This window comes from Danio rerio, chromosome 4, assembly GCF_049306965.1.
Source record: "Danio rerio strain Tuebingen ecotype United States chromosome 4, GRCz12tu, whole genome shotgun sequence".
NCBI lineage: Eukaryota > Metazoa > Chordata > Actinopteri > Cypriniformes > Danionidae > Danio > Danio rerio.
The window spans coordinates 53,586,736-53,602,820 of NC_133179.1; the positions used below are offsets into that span (position 1 = coordinate 53,586,736).

At 40.6% G+C, this 16,085-nt stretch overlaps 2 protein-coding genes across 5 annotated transcripts in view; both read right to left on the bottom strand.

Annotated features, from left to right (window-relative positions):
* LOC141375011 (uncharacterized) overlaps positions 1–14,457 on the bottom strand; it is a 181,020-nt gene extending 166,563 nt beyond the window's left edge. For both annotated transcript variants that reach the window (XM_073948741.1, XM_073948742.1), the window contains exon 1: positions 14,431–14,457. The gene's annotated coding sequence lies outside the window, so the exon portion shown is untranslated. The remainder of the gene's footprint in view (positions 1–14,430) is intronic.
* Positions 1,670–14,457, bottom strand: zgc:174703. 3 transcript variants are annotated; one of them, XM_017355697.4, is made up of 3 exons: positions 13,645–14,450; positions 12,969–13,118; positions 1,670–3,254 (listed from the first exon to the last, which is right to left on the bottom strand). In XM_017355697.4, the coding sequence occupies exons 2-3, from the start codon at positions 13,051–13,053 to the stop codon at positions 2,191–2,193; spliced, it is 1,149 nt and encodes a 382-aa protein (XP_017211186.1). In that variant the 5' UTR covers positions 13,054–13,118; positions 13,645–14,450; the 3' UTR covers positions 1,670–2,190.
* Positions 14,458–16,085: the final 1,628 nt, after the last annotated feature.

Genomic DNA, 16,085 nt, shown 5'->3' on the forward strand with positions numbered 1-16,085 from the left:
AAGCCGATTTATTAAAACACAACTATTCCACAAACAATGAATTTATTTTCTTATAGAAAAAAGTCTATAAAGAATGTTTGTTTTAATGTGTCTACTCAAGTGCATTTTGCCAAATAATACACCCACACACATATATTAGTCATTATTAACTTAAAATATTTTTACAATACTTTTTACAAATAATCTGCAAGCAGAAAAACAGGAAACAAACCTCAAATTTTGTCAACCCTCACTGTAAAAACTAATCTTTAGAATTTACCCAATAAATCTGAGGTAACAATTTTCACAGACTTTGGTTGGGTAGATTTAATCCCATATTTTGAGTAATAACTACCTGAAGTAAAAAGTTATTAAATACGTATATTAATTGGGTAAAAAATACCTCACATTTAAATTTAACAGCTACTTATTCGGTTAAAAATATCTTTTTAAATCATATTTTATTCATATAATTTACTTAATAACAATTACTGTTTCAAAGAAGGTAAAATGTACCTCTATAATAAAGACATTCAAATGGGTTATCAACTCAATGTTTTATTAAATAAATAAATAATCCTAAAACACACTCAAAATATATTGCAGCACAACAGCTTTACACAACATTTCAAGTAATGAACCTGTTTTATAACTCACTGATCTATCAAATGTTTCAATAATGTTGGATAATAAAACATATACCTGTTTTAGGACATCCAGATCAGAGCAGAAAAGAGAAAGGAGTACAGAAGGGAGCAAAAATTTTTTTTAAATGATAGGAGGTGAGACAGTGGACCAGTATGTAGTGCTGTTGCCTCACAGCAAGAAGGTCGCTGGTTCGAACCTCGGCTCAGTTGGCGTTTCTGTGTGGAGTTTGCATGTTCTCCCTGCCTTTGCTTGGGTTTCCTCCGGGTGCTCCGGTTTCTCCCACAGTCCAAAGAAATGTGGTAAAGGTGAATTGGGTGAGCTAAATTGTCTGTAGTGTATGAGTGTGTGTGTGAATGTGTGTGAGGATGTTTCCCAGAGATGGGTTGCGGCTGCAAGGGCATCCGCTGCGTAAAAACTTGCTGGATAAGTTGGCGGTTCATTCCGCTGTGGTGACCCTGGATTAATAAAGGGAATAAGCCGACAAGAAAATGAATGAATGAATTATCGATGCTGTAAAAGGTCCCTTATAAACTGTAAATAGTCACATAACTTGTTCGTCAGATTTCAGTGGCTGAACAACACTTCTGTGCATATAACCCATTCATAACAACCCAGTCTACATCAGCTCTGCATGACTGAAAGATTTTTAAAACAGAACATTACCTGTCTAACAGTAATACTTCAGCCATGGTGTCGTCCTTCCTCCAGCGTGCAAAACTAACTCCAATATTGATTCAGGATTTTTAAAAGTTTTGATTCTGCATTTGTTTTGACTGTGGCTTGTGTAAACGCTCATCAGTGGATCTGCGTTGACATGTGCGCAGTAGTTTAAATCTGCATTTGTTCACAGTTTGGGCTACTTATCAGAATTATGGGAATATTTTGCCTGATATTTTTTTTAATAAGATAAAAAAAATTTTGTTTTATCTCTTAAAAACAAAAAAAAATGCACGTAAATACATTTAGATTTGCATTTGAGTACTGAAATTAGCATGTAAGCTAACAAATCACTGATGTTCTCATTCACAATCGAGACACAGGGTTTCTCATACAACGATTTATTTGTAGTAATGTTGGAGTTTTCACATGAACGTATATTTAAAGGCGAGCAGTTGTCTATAGAAAGTTTAATTGTCTTCATGAAGAAAACTTGTTTCTTTTCTGAGATTAGTCCATCAAAATAAATGTGTAGTGTTTTGAAACCAAAGTCTTCATTTGTTATCCACAACACATCAAGATTTGATCAAGTCAAAATCTCATAATCTGACACAAATCTCATCTGTCGTAACTGACAAATGGCATTGTGTAGTCTGAACAGGGCTTTAGGGAGTCTAAAAGATAACGACGAAGATAACAGAGGTAAGAATCTCTTGTCCTTTATAGGAAGTCAGGAATCATCTGATTGGTGAATCATGTTTTAGCTAATGCTGGACCAGTCGTGAACAATAATAAGCATGTGATCCTCTCGAAAGTAGTTTATAAATAAACTTCATGTCAATGAACAGCCAAACTACATGAAAAAGCTGCCGTTTTCAACATACTCGTGTTTGTGTGTAGAAGGTCTCAATGTTGAGGACTCTGCTCTGCATTGTGAAGCTTCATGTGAGCGCTGAGGTTTATTTTTTGTTTAAAGCTCTTTCCACACTCACTGCATCTAAAACGATCCTCTCTTGAGTGAGTCTTCATGTGTTGCTTAATGTAGTCTTTGCGTGTGAGACTCTTTCCACACTGATCACATATGAACACTATGGTTCCAGAGTGACCATCCATGTGGTTCATGAGGTTAGCTTTACATGTGAAGCTCTTTCCACACTGATTACATGCAAACAGCTTCTCTCTGGTGTGAGTTTTCATGTGGTTAATGAGTGAGCTTTTACATGTGAAACTTTTACCACACTCTGTGCATGTGTAAGGTTTCTCTTCAGTGTGGATCGTCATGTGGGTGTCAAGCTTTTGTTTTTGAGCAAAACTTTTCCCACACTGTGTTTTTCCTCCATTGTGAATTCTCATGTGGCCTTTAAGGGTGCCACTTTGCTTAAAACTCTTTCCACACTGTTGGCATGTGTAGGGCTTTTCTCCAGTGTGAATTCTCTTGTGCGCTGCAAAGTTTCCTGCATAATAGAAGCTTTGTCCACACTGTTGGCATGTGTACGGCCTCTCTCCAGTGTGACTTCTCATGTGGCCTTTAAGTGTGGCACTTTGCTTAAAACTCTTTCCACATTGTTGGCATGTGTACGGCCTCTCTCCAGTGTGAATTCTCATGTGGCCTTTAAGGGTGCCAATTTGCTTAAAACTCTTTCCACACTGTTGGCATGTGTACGGCCTCTCTCCAGTGTGAATTCTCATGTGGGTCTTGAAGCTTCTCTTTTTACCAAAGCTCTTTCCACACTGTTCGCAAGTGTAAGGTTTCTCCCTAGTGTGAACTCTCATGTGAACACCAAGGTTAAGCTTTTGAATGAAACTCTTTTTACGCTGTTTACTGCTAAAATTACACTCAGTTTTGGATTTCCGAGGTCTTCCGAGTGATGAAGTCTTTTCAGTCAGTGTGGGTTTTTCATCAGCTGTTATTTCTTGGTGTTGCTCTTCCATTTTATTGCATTGAGTCTCTTCTTTCAGCACTATCAGGTCTAAAAAAAAAAAAAAGAAAAGTGAACTTTAGTATGAAGGCACAAAGCGACAAGCATGAAATGGATGTTTCACCCAAAAATTAAAATGACCTCACCATTTACTCTGCGTCTTTTAAATATTTTCTTTCTTCTGGAACACAAAGTAAGCCAGCATTTTTTTCACAATAACTTCTTTTGTGTTCAGCAGAATCAAGAAACTCAAAGATTTAAAGCCACACGAGGGAGAGTAAATGGTGAGGCTATTTTCATTTCTGCGTTAACTATCCCTTTAAAGGGTTCCTATTATGAACCTTTTTTTACAGGATGTAAAGTAAGTCTTTAATGTTTCCAGAATGGGTCTGGGGTTTCAGCTCAAAATCAGATCATATACCTTGCAGAATATTTCATTTTGGGGGTCAGAGATAAACCAAGCTCTTTTTGTGCCTGTGGCTTTAAATGCAAATGATCAAATGCACTCGCTCTAGATTACTCCTGTTGTGTTCCCTCATGTGTATCTTCCACTCAACATTTTTAACATGCTTGGAAGACCTGGTTGAGACAAATCCTGCATGTTCATAGCAATTACGGATAATTCAGCTTTTATTAGTGAGTTTGCATTATTGTATATAACTTATGCAAATGTTTCCCTCTACTGGGTTGCAGCTGGAAGGGCATCCGCTGTTTAAAACATATGCTGGATAAGTTGGTGGTTCATTCCGCGGTGGTGACCCCTAATGAACAAAGAGACTAGGCTAAAGGAAAATGAATGAATGAACTTATGCAAATGCTTAATGCCACATTTGCTTTAAACTGTAGTGATGAGAATATGGCAAGATGACATACTTTGCTACTTGTTTTCATTCATTTGTACTTTTGTCTCAGTTTTCCTGCCTTTGTGCATGTCCGGAGGCTTAGCTGAAGACCTATATGGTGACATTTTATATACCCGACAAGATGCAGAAACGTCTCGGGTTACGTATGTAACCATAGTTCCCCGAGAGGGAACGAGACACTGCGTCTAACCAGAACGCTAGGGGAACACCTCTTTTATACGCGTCTTGAAGCACATGTGAAATCAATCTAATGTAATTAAGCAGGTGTCGTCAGACCAGAGAGTATAAAAGCCTGTACTGAGCATTCAGTATCAACTTCGAATTTGCTTGAAAGAAGTAACAGGCAGAAGAGAGTATGGCGGAATACGCAGTGTCTCGTTCCCTCTCGGGGAACTATGGTTACATACGTAACCCGAGACGTTCCCCTTCTAGGGAACTTCAACACTGCGTCTAACCAGAACGCTAGGGGAACGCAATACCCACTAGGCCAGACTCACTGCTGACTGTGAACGCACACTACGCAGTGAGAATAGAGGACCCTGGTGAGGGGTCTACATCGAGTTGATAGTGACGCACAAATGTATGTGGAGTCGACCATCCTGCCGCCAAACAAATGTCAGAAAGGGCTGAGCCCGAAATAGAAGCTTTGGAGGCCCCGACAGCCCTTGTGGAGTGGGCCTTAACAAATTTAGGTACAGGGCGTCCAGCAGCCTGATAGGTAAATGAGATAGTCTCAACTATCCAATTACTTATTGTCTGCTTATTTGCCGGACTCCCCCTTTTTGAGGGTCCGAAGCAGACCAGTAACTGTTCACTCTTTCTCCAGTTGATAACCCGGTTAACATATGTATTCAGAGCTCTAACTGGGCAGAGTAAGTTTAACTTCTCTTGGTCCGACGACTGAAATGGGGGCGGGTGAAAGGCCTGTAGCACAGCAGGTCTCGCCACATGAGTGGGCACCTTAGGCACGTACCCCGGTCTGGGATAAAGAAAGGCTTTGGACATGCCTGGAGCAAACTCCAGAAATGAAGGTGCAACCGACAAAGCCTGGAGGTCACCAACCCTTTTTAAGGAAGAAATAGCCAATAAGAAAGCTGTTTTTAGTGTCAGAAACTTATCTGACGCCTCCTGCAGTGGCTCAAATGGGGGAACAGAGATGCCCTCGAGCACCAATGTTAAATCCCATGTCGGTACCCTGTGTGTGCTGACAGGCCTTAGCCTTATGGCTCCACGAAGGAAGCGACGAATTAGCGGATCCTGTCCTAGTGACTCATCATCTAGGGGAGAACGGTAGGCCGCTATAGCTGACACGTACACTCTCAGAGTGGATGCAGCTAACCCAGCAGACAGGCGATCTTGGAGAAATTCCAGCACTGAGGCTACCTGGCAGCTGACTGGGTTCAGCTGGTGTTCTCTGCACCAAGCTGAAAAGAGAGCCCATTTTAGGGCATAAAGCTTCCTTGTGGAGGGAGCCCTGGAGCTTAGAATAGTCTGAGCAACCTCGGTTGACAGTCCATACTCTATGAGGTGGGCCCCCTCAGAGGCCACACCCACAGTTTCCACAGGTCGGGTAGGGGATGAAGTATCATTCCTCCCGCCTGGGACAGAAGGTCCCTCCTGATGGGGATCTCCCACGGGAGACCCGCCAGCAGGGCTATGAGGTCCGAAAACCAAATCCTGGTAGGCCAAACCGGGGCTACCAGCAGTAACTGTACTCAGTCTTGACGGACCCTCTCCAGGACTCCTGGGAGCAGAGCGATCGGGGAAAAAGCATACAGACGTAGCCTCGGCTATGTCTGAACCATGGCAACCAGTCACAGAGGGGCTGGATGCGAGAGAGAAAACCATAGTACGCAATGCGTGGTCTCTTGGGAAGCAAACAGGTCTACCTGCGCTTTCCTTAATCTTTCCCAAATGGACTCCACCACCTCGGGGTGAAGAAGTTTCCATTCCCTGGATCTCACCCCCTGCCTCGACAGGAGATCTGCTCCCATGTTCAGATGGCCCGGGACATACATTGCCCTGATGGACAGGATTTTGTTCTGGGCCCACTGGAGGATCCGATGTGCTAGTTTGCATAGCATTCGAGACTTCAGACCCCCCTGCTGGTTGATGTAAGCAACCACCAATGTGTTGTTCGTGCAGACTAAAACATGATGGCCCCTTAGATCTGGGAGAAAGTGTTTTAAGGCCAGAAACACGGCCATCATCTCCAGGCAGTTTATGTGCCAGTAATGATGATGTTCTCCCCATCGTCCCACTGCGGGAAGCCCCCTCAGGGTTGCTCCCCAGCCCGTTAGAGAAGCATCTGTCATAAGCATGACGCGATGACAGACAGCCCCCAACACTAGGCCCTGGGACAGGAACCAGGGCATTTTCCACATACTTAAGGCTCGAAGGCAGCGCCGCGAGACCTTGATCATGCGGATCAAGCCCGTTGCTCCCTAGCCCGTCAGAGAAGCATTTGTCATAGGCATGACGCGATGACAGACAGCCCCCAACACTGGGCCCTGGGACAGGAACCAGGGTATTTTCCACATACTTAAGGCTCGAAGGCAGCGCCGCGAGACCTTGATCATGCGGAAAGGATTCCCCTTGAGGGAAAACCCCCTGGATTTGAGCCACCACTGCAGGGGTCTCATGTACAGCAGACCGAACGGAATCACGCTGGCTGCTGCTGCCATGAGACCCAACAACCTCTGAAAGTGTTTCACAGTGATGAACTGGCCTAGTTTGACTCTGTGTACGGTTGACTGAATCAAAGCGATTCATGGCGGGGACAGACGTGCTCGCATCGTCATGGAGTCCCATAGCACACCTAAAGAAATGGTCGTCCTGGCTGGAACAAGCACACTTCTTGCGGTGTTTAACCGAAACCTCAACCTTCTGATATGGGTGAGAACGACATCTCGATGCCGAACTGCCATATCGTGAGTCTGAGCTAGAATTAGCCAATCGTCTATGTAGTTTAGGATACGTATCCCCTGCATACGAAGTGGAGCTAGTGCCGCTTCGACTATTTTGGTAAAGGTTCGAGGTGACAGAGCTAGGCCGAATGGAAGAACCCGATACTGGAACGCTTCGCCCCCGCAAGCGAACCTCAGGTATTTCCTGTGTTGGGGAAGGATGGAAATATGGAAGTATGCGTCTTTCAGGTCTATCGTCACAAACCAGTCCTCGGACTGAATTTGTGACACCACGTTTTTGATGGTTAACATCTTGAACCTGAGGGCCCCGACGGCCCGATTTAGATTTCTCAGATCTAATATGGGACGCAATCCCCCATCCTTTTTGGGAACTATAAAATACCGGCTGTAAAACCCTGACTCTCTGTCGAGTGGGAGAACACGCTCTATTGCGCCTTTTACTAATAAGGCCAGTACTTCCTGTTCCATAACCAGAGCCTGTTCTGGCTTCACTATGGTGGGTGCAATACCGTTGAAGCGAGGTGGGCGTGCACAAAACTGTATTTTGTAGCCATGTTTTACTGTGAACAGGACCCACTGGGACACCATCGGCAGGTGGTTCCACGCTGCCAAAAAATGTGCTAGGGGTACCAGCCTCTCGAGACTGGCCTCTGGTTGTTCTTTGACCCCCCTGCAGAGGGGGTGGGGCCCCCAATGCCCTCAGACACTGAGGAACGCCCACCCCGGGAGACACAGAGCCCCCCACCAACATAAGTGGTGAGGTGGCCTCTCCCTTTCTCCGCGGACCCTGGTTCAGTGAGAGCGCTGAATGGTGCTCTCGGTGTCCAGGGGGGGCCCTGGAAAGCCTGACTCCCAACACGTCAGGACTTTGTTTTATCCTTCGTACTTCATGATATGAGGAGCTGGTTGACGGCTGGGGCTGTCTTTTAACAGCCCCCTGACTTTTTGATCTTGGGGGAAGAAAGTCCCCGAGGGAGCTAGAGCGTTTTTTAACTCTGTCGAGGGATTCGGCGACGCGATCGACGGCATCACCGAAGAGCCCTGAGCTCGATATTGGAGCGTCCATAAGAATAGCTCTATCGGTTTCTGACACTTCTGCTTGTGTCAGCCAGAGGTGCCGCTCAGTAGCCACCAGGGTAGCCATAGATCGCCCCAAACTAGAGGCTGCCTCTTTAGTAGCTCTTAAAGCTAGATCTGACGCCCGAAGAGCTTCTCGAAGCTGTTCGGGTGTTGCTCCCCCACCATCTAGGCACTCTTTAATTAGGTCAGCCTGATATGCCTGCAGCACTGACATGGTGTGCAGGCATCCAACAGACTGACCAGCCGTCATATATGCTTTACTGACTAGACCCGATGTTACTCTTAATGGTCTCGACAACAAAGGAGGGACCCTTGCAGATTTTAGATCTGAACGACGATGACGTGCTAAGTCCTCTTCTATCATTGGCATTACTGTACATGCCTTTTCCCCTAGCCCACGAACTGCTGAATAAATAGCTGTTTTTGGTGTCATTAACCATGCTGAATACGGATTTTTCCATGATTTAGAAACCGCATCATGTAGCTCGGGACAAAAGGGGAGGTCCCTTAGTGGAGGATCTACTCTGCTGGGTAATTCTCTCTCATCCAGCATTCCTGTCAGACGCAGCTGCTGCTGCTCACGTGCTGGCTGCCAATCTATTACTTCGAACCTGTCAGCAGCACGTGAAATCACCTCCACTAACTCCTCATATTCCACTGACTGGGGCGGCAGATTCCCCGACCCTCTTTGTATTTGTTGCTGCGGCGCCTCGGTTTCCTCGGAAACGGAGGACGCCGCCCTCCCACGAGGTGCAGAAGAAACCGCAGAGCGTGCTTCTGACGCTCCCGAAGGAGGATTAGATCTCACGGATCCAGAGAGAGAAAGGACAGAGTCCGTCTCCATCTCTTCCGCCAGATCTAGCTGCGAACCCCACGACCGAAGTCGACGCTCAGCCTCAGCACGAGCGGGACCCGAACCGCGAGGAGCGTGCGCCACGGGAGCTTTATTAAAGAACTCTCTCCGACTACGCAGCTCTTTTCGGGAGAGAACGTCACAGTGTCCACAGTCAGCATTCTCAAATGCTGCCAGGGCATGCTCTTCTCCCAAACACTCTAAACACAAATCATGTGAGTCACCAGCCGTAATAAAGCGAGGGCATGGAGGCACACAACGTTTAAAGTTTTTCTCTGCCATACCAAAATAAAAAAGTAAGTTGTCAGTTTTTTTGTATTTTGTGTATGCAAATCAGTAATGAAAGTTCACAGAAAGAGGGTGTATTTTCACGTGCGTGCTTCTTGAAAGCAAAGAAGTTGATACTGAATGCTCAGTACAGGCTTTTATACTCTCTGGTCTGACGACACCTGCTTAATTACATTAGATTGATTTCACATGTGCTTCAAGACGCGTATAAAAGAGGTGTTCCCCTAGCGTTCTGGTTAGACGCAGTGTTGAAGTTCCCTAGAAGGGGAATGCCATTTAAAAAGGTTACCTGCTGTTTGTCTAATCGGGAACAGTGACAATGTAAATATACAAATAAAAGCGTTACCCCGATGTTTACCAATGTGAAACATCTGTTAATGAACACCCAGGATTATTTTATAACCCCTAGGGGCTGTTTCATAAAAGTGGTTTAAAAAAGCGGGGATTAAAGTCAAAAACCTGACTTTAGTGAGCCAAACTAAATGTCCACACTTTAATTGGTTCCATAACAGCAAGTTAAAGATCATTTGATGTAACTAATCTGAGTTCAGCTGAAATAATCTAGATAACTACTCGTGCACGTTACTGTCATGAAACCCTGAAGGTCGAGCACAGATGCATCATTATGATTATGTTGTATGCTACCTTGGCAACTACGATGAATGAAAGAGCTCTGAAACAAGACACCACAATGTTCACAGCGAGTGAATAGCATTTGATTCAAATATAAGTTCAAATATATAATAATTTAAACAATCAAATGTACGGCTTTAAACAAAGCAAGAAAGAGGGCTGACAGGAAACTGCAGATTTTAAAATATAGGTCATTATTTAGGCCTATTAACGTTAAGTTAAATATTTGTCACAATACATTGAAATATTTGCTTGTGCGCAAGAGAGAGAATACACGCTCACTGCAAATTGTAGCTTGCAAGGAAAAGTCTTAATGCATTGGAGGTTTACTGTAACATTTAAAATTTACTTAATGTCAGCACAATAAGTTTAAAATAATGGCTACAAAGAGCCGTGCACACACAAGCAGTGGGATTTGTTATTTGCTCTCGAAACTGCTGCAAATTGCTGCTTTCTATTTAAAAAACATTTGTTGCCCTTTGAAAACATTTGTTTATTTAAAGTGCTGTCAAAATTAGAGCGTTAACTCATGCAATTAATTTGATATATATATATATATATATATATATATATATATATATATATATATATATAGTGTTAAAAAAATTAACGCAGTTGCTGTTATATTTCCTGTTGTAGTCGACGTGTGTTCAACATGCAAAGAAATATGCATAAGACTAAGGAAGCACTTTTAGAAGGAACGTTTCAGTAAAAAAAAAAACTATTAATGTCGCATTACCAGGCTTTCCAGCATTTCATGTAATTTAGTACGTTTCATTTTTAATCTTTAGACTTTTGCTGTAATAGAAATTGATACCACATACCGAACAGAAAGAAAACTTTCCGCATTTCGTGACTTGGTGTTCCTTTAAGGTAATAAAAAAAAAAGAACAATTGTTTACATGGAAGACTCTTAATAAGAGTATTAATCATATTAAAATGGGAGTATTGGTGTCCATATAAATGTACTCAGTGAAAGTGCCAGATGATGTCACGAGGTGTCCAAGACATCTGCATTCGTCTGCCTTTAAGACGATTCCATGTGCGCTCAAATGATTTATTAAGTTTGATGTGTTTCCCACTTAAATGGAAATTTTGTACAGCGCCTGCTTCACGTTGCTTTGTCAGAATTCTTGTGGAATATAGCCATACTTAAGAACACATGGTTTAAGCAAATTTGATGAATGCGATCGCATAAAAAAAAATGTGAAAATGCATTAGTGTAAATGGGGCCATAGTAGTGACCTGATCTTATATGTTATTGTTTTAGAACCTCCAATTTAGTTGCCTATTGGAGAAATGACCTGGAATAATAAATGGCTACTTGCTCTACAAACAAATGTGTTCATGACTATACATACAAAGAAAAACAATAAAATGAGAAAATATGACTTTGCAACATCAAGCAGCATTAGGCATGGGCCAGTATAAGATTCTGACTGTATGATAAGCTTGGATAAAAAGATCACGGTTTCACTGTATTGTGATTACTGCTCTAAAATATATTCTTTTTAATGTCTGGGTAAAAAAACAAGAACCTTTTCCCTTTGAACAAAATATATTTTCTTTTGAGAAACTTTGAGGCTGAGTTTCACAAACAGGGCTTAGATTAAGCCGGGACTAGTCCGTAGTTAAATTAGGCTATTTAAGTCAAATTTGTAAAATATATTACTGGTGTGCACCTGGAGAAAAAAAATACACTGATGTATTTTATCTCACGGAAAGTTATTTTGAGTTGAGACCGCTCAAACATGCAATTTAATCTTGACTAGCCTTAAACCTTGCTTGTGAAACTGGGGGTGAAAGTATTTTGGAGCAGTAAACATGTCAGGCTGAATCATTCATATGAATCATTTGTTTCAAAAACACAGATTTCTTTGCAATTTAAAATGGCATCTTTGGACCTGCTGGTACATGAAGAATATGGTCAATACTGACGAATTTCACACTCAAATGTTTGCATATCATCAGCATGCTGTAATCCATTACTTAAGCAGAAAATGTCATTTTTAGACTAGTTTGTTGGCCAGTTGTAGTCAGTGCAATGCTAAACGTTATTGTTCCACTATATTTAGTTTGTTTTGTCTCACGTCATCCCACAGCAACATCTTATAGCTTAGAATACTGTACAATGTTTTATAACAATTATTGTAGTGTCCATTTCATTTAGCATATTTAATATTGGGGGCATCCACATCATTTGACAAACTGTAAAACAGGGTTTCTGCAGGTTTCTTTTTATGACATTTTTAAAACCATTATGAATGAAATTTTAGACCCATAAAGGGATAAAGCTAAAGAATTTTTCAAATGGTCCAGATGGAAAAGATTTTTATTTGCCCCATTAAAAAAATAAATGAAAAAAAAAAAAAAAAAAAAAAAAAATATATATATATATATATATATATATATATATATATATATATATATATATATATATATATATAACAATAATAAATAAATAATTTTTTATATGTATTTTAGATATTTCTAGTTAAAGATTTTAAATTTTGTGTTTGATTTTGGATCTTAAGACATTTTATGACACAGCGGAAACCCTGTTTAAACACAATAGCCCTGGTAATAAGTTATTATAATAATGATGTACTTCTAACTCAGATATTATCTGTGAGAACTAGTAACAACTACTAGAAACAAGTTTAAACTCATAAACAAGTTGATGAAAAAAAGGGAATTGTGATCAACGTGACGTATGCAAATGGAAAGTACTAAGTCAACACTATCACTGTAATTGCAGATTTTTTTCTATGAGAATAGTGTAGGTCAAATATCGTCAGCTCAGTTAAACTTTTTAAATTTATTTTATAAAGCGCCGATGCTCAAGGACGCTTCACAAACAGCAGGAGAACAAGAAAAGCAATAACCTTAAGAAGGTAGAGAAAATGGGAGACTAATAATACATAAAATAATGACAAAAGACATGAGAACAAGTAACAAGAAAGAAACTCATTTCTGTCTTTCAATAAGTGCTTATGTGAATTAAGGAGAACTAGGCAGCACACTCAGGGCTGCAAGATGGATTAATTTAGTATTCTTATTATTAAAATATATCTGAATGAGGATCAAATGACTGAGTTGGTGTTTGAGAATGAAAACCAACCTGTTTGATCCTGCAGATCTTCCTGTTTGACTGTGAATGTTTCTTCAATCTTCACATCTTCACTCTCCTCTTTAATAAACGCCATCTTTATAACAGTGTGAAGATCAGTCGCTTCAGCAGGAGTTTTTCTCTGTGTTTTGACACTTTATCCTGTTTAAAATGAACAAAACAATAAAAATGTCCTGTTGAAAATTTATGAAACAATGAACAGAAATAAAATAACTTCTCTTCAACACTTGCTTCAACAGTTTCTTTATATGAGAGTAATTAACAAAAAGAAATCAGATAAGTCTGAGCAAGAAACTATAGCCAAAAATGAGCTGATGAAACCTAGTACTCCATTTCTTATATATAGTGATGTATACTTAGAATAGATTGACATCATGCTGTTTAATAAATTAAACCTTTACTAAAACACTCATTACACACTTTACTGTTGCTACAACAAAAATAAATCAGGTAAAATGTTTCATTAAAACACGTATTACACACTTTTCTGTTACTTTATTCAAACAATAGCCCTCGATTACTGAGAATAAAATAGTACTACGTTGTATAAAGGGTTAAAATAATATTTCCAACAGCAGGAACATAATTTTGCATCGTATAAACAATCCTAAAACTTTAGTACTTTAACTTTAAATCGGGTTATATCTGTAAAACTTTTAAAGCAAACCTTTCTCCAGTTGAATCACCGCGCTGTAGCGGCGCCGCCTGATGACGTCACGTCACGCCAAAATAAAAGTCTTTTGTTTAGCTTTTTTGCCACTCTAGGCAAGGCAAACTTTATTTATAGAGCACAATTTTACACAACCGTGGTTGATCCAAAGTACTTTACAATAAAATAAACTACACAATAAAATAAAAAAATAAAAAGACTAGTATTTAAAATACAGGAAAATATATGTTTAAAAGTAATACTAAAATACAAATGAAAAATAACACGAATTTGTCACTCAAAGGAAAGAAGTAAAATAAGTCTTTAAGTTAGATTTAAAAGCATCCAATGATGTAGCAATCCCGATGTTCAGAGGGAGACTGTTCCAGAGCCTTGAGGCCGCAACACAGAAACCTCTATCACCTTTTGATTTGCAGCAAGACCAAGGGACAGACAAAAAAAAGCGAGACAGAGACAGACAAAAACTGGTCATGGGATCTTGACGGTCTACAAGCTGAATAAAGTCTAATAAGTTCACTTCACTGACATAGGCCGGGGCAGAATTGTGCACTGCTTTTAATTAACAAAAAGAAATCGGGTAAAATGTTTCATTAAAACACTTATTATACACTTTTCTGTTACTTTATTCAAACAACAGATTACTGAGAATAAAATAGTACTACGTTGTATAAAATGTTAACATATTTTTAAAAGCAGGAACATAATTTAACATCATATAAAAAACTAAAACTTTAGAACTTTAACTTTAAATCGGGTTATATCTGTAAAACTTTTAAAACAAACCTTTCTCCAGTTGAATCACCGCGCTGTAGTGGCGCCGCCTGATGACGTCACATGCCATGCCAAAATAAAAGTCTTTTTTCTTAAAGGGTCACGAAACACCAAAACAAATTTTTTGAGCTGTTGACAGTCGTATATGTGTCCCACACTGCTAAAAACACTATTAGGACACCTATAATTCACTAAAAAGTGTAAATTGGTTGTTTTTGCGTTATTTCAAGCAAATTCGTACTTCCTGTTTGAAACGAATTTTTGAAGCTGCGTCACGGTCATGACATAATAGCGTTTTATTCCAGCGTGCAGACTGGGCGTCTGTGCCAGAGTGTGCCTTATTACGTCTTACAGTGTGATGCATTAATGCATGAGTAAGGCTTGGTTCAAACCAATCAGCGCGCTCTATTGTGCAACTTCATTAATATTCATTAGTGTCACCGTCTTTACAACACAGAGACGCCACGTTGTGTTGGCAAAACAAGCGTGAAGTGTTGCTTTTACAGTTTGCTGCCATTAAGTTTCGTTTTCATTTTCTCTCTGTGAGAGCTCATCTGGATCACGTGTGGATTACAGTGTACGCGACGCGCGACAACAATAACTTACGTTTCTAAGGAGGATTATTGTTTACCTGAGAGCTGTTCTCATCTGCAAACGCTGAAATCCGGATTCCGGATGTAGTCTTCTCTTCATAAAGACGCGGCTCTAGTTGCTGGTGATTGTCCAGTCTCTACAGATTTGGTAAGTGAGCGACCAGTGCTCTTTGTATATTCAGTTTGTTCGTATCAAATAAGTTAACTATTGCATTGAGTGCAAACATGTTAGCACCGCATTTTGTGACCGGAATAACACACGCGGCTTTCGGACGCTACCTGCCGTGTGCATCTAAGTTTCCGGGAAATGCTGAGTTTTTTTTCTGTCATTCGCCGTGCGGTATCAAACATTGCATGAAAAATACACGCTTAGAGCAGTTCCTCGAATCAAATATCTCGTTTGTCGCGAGGGGCATGAATGAATTCCCTGAATGAAAGAGCCAGACTGCAGTTAAAGTCCAACATTTAATAATTTGGCAAATAATTCGACTACAGATGTCCATGTAGGTTAAACACCATCCCTTTCTCCTGTGTATTTTGACTGAAACTCGCGCGTGCCCAAATAGACACTCCCACACCCTCCCACTTTAGTTCCTCCGACACTCCCCCCTAAACAGAGCTGGACACCCCCACTTTTCTGACTTTTTCCAAAGAAGAGGTGTGAAAACACCCTGCTGAAACGAGGGGATTTCATGGCCCTTTAACATTTTTCCCACTTATTGTTGCAGTCGTCATGACTTATTGATACATTTCTCCCATGTTTTTATAGAAGTAAATTTGGTTTTATGTTCGCACATTCGGACTTTCCCCTTAATAACATAATTTCATAAAAAGTGTTATTTGCAAACTCTAAATAGGAAAATCATATTAAAAGCACGGGCGTCCATCTGCTGTATTAGTTACTTAGTTATTAAGTATTAGGTATAATTATTATTATATATAATTATTAGCTACTTCAAATTACTTGTCTAGTTAACGTTAGCTTGTTGCTAACGCTAAAGCCGTTTCCCATGCATTGTTTCATTTGTGACGACTTGGCATAATGTTAACTTTACATTAAGGACCACAATAAGC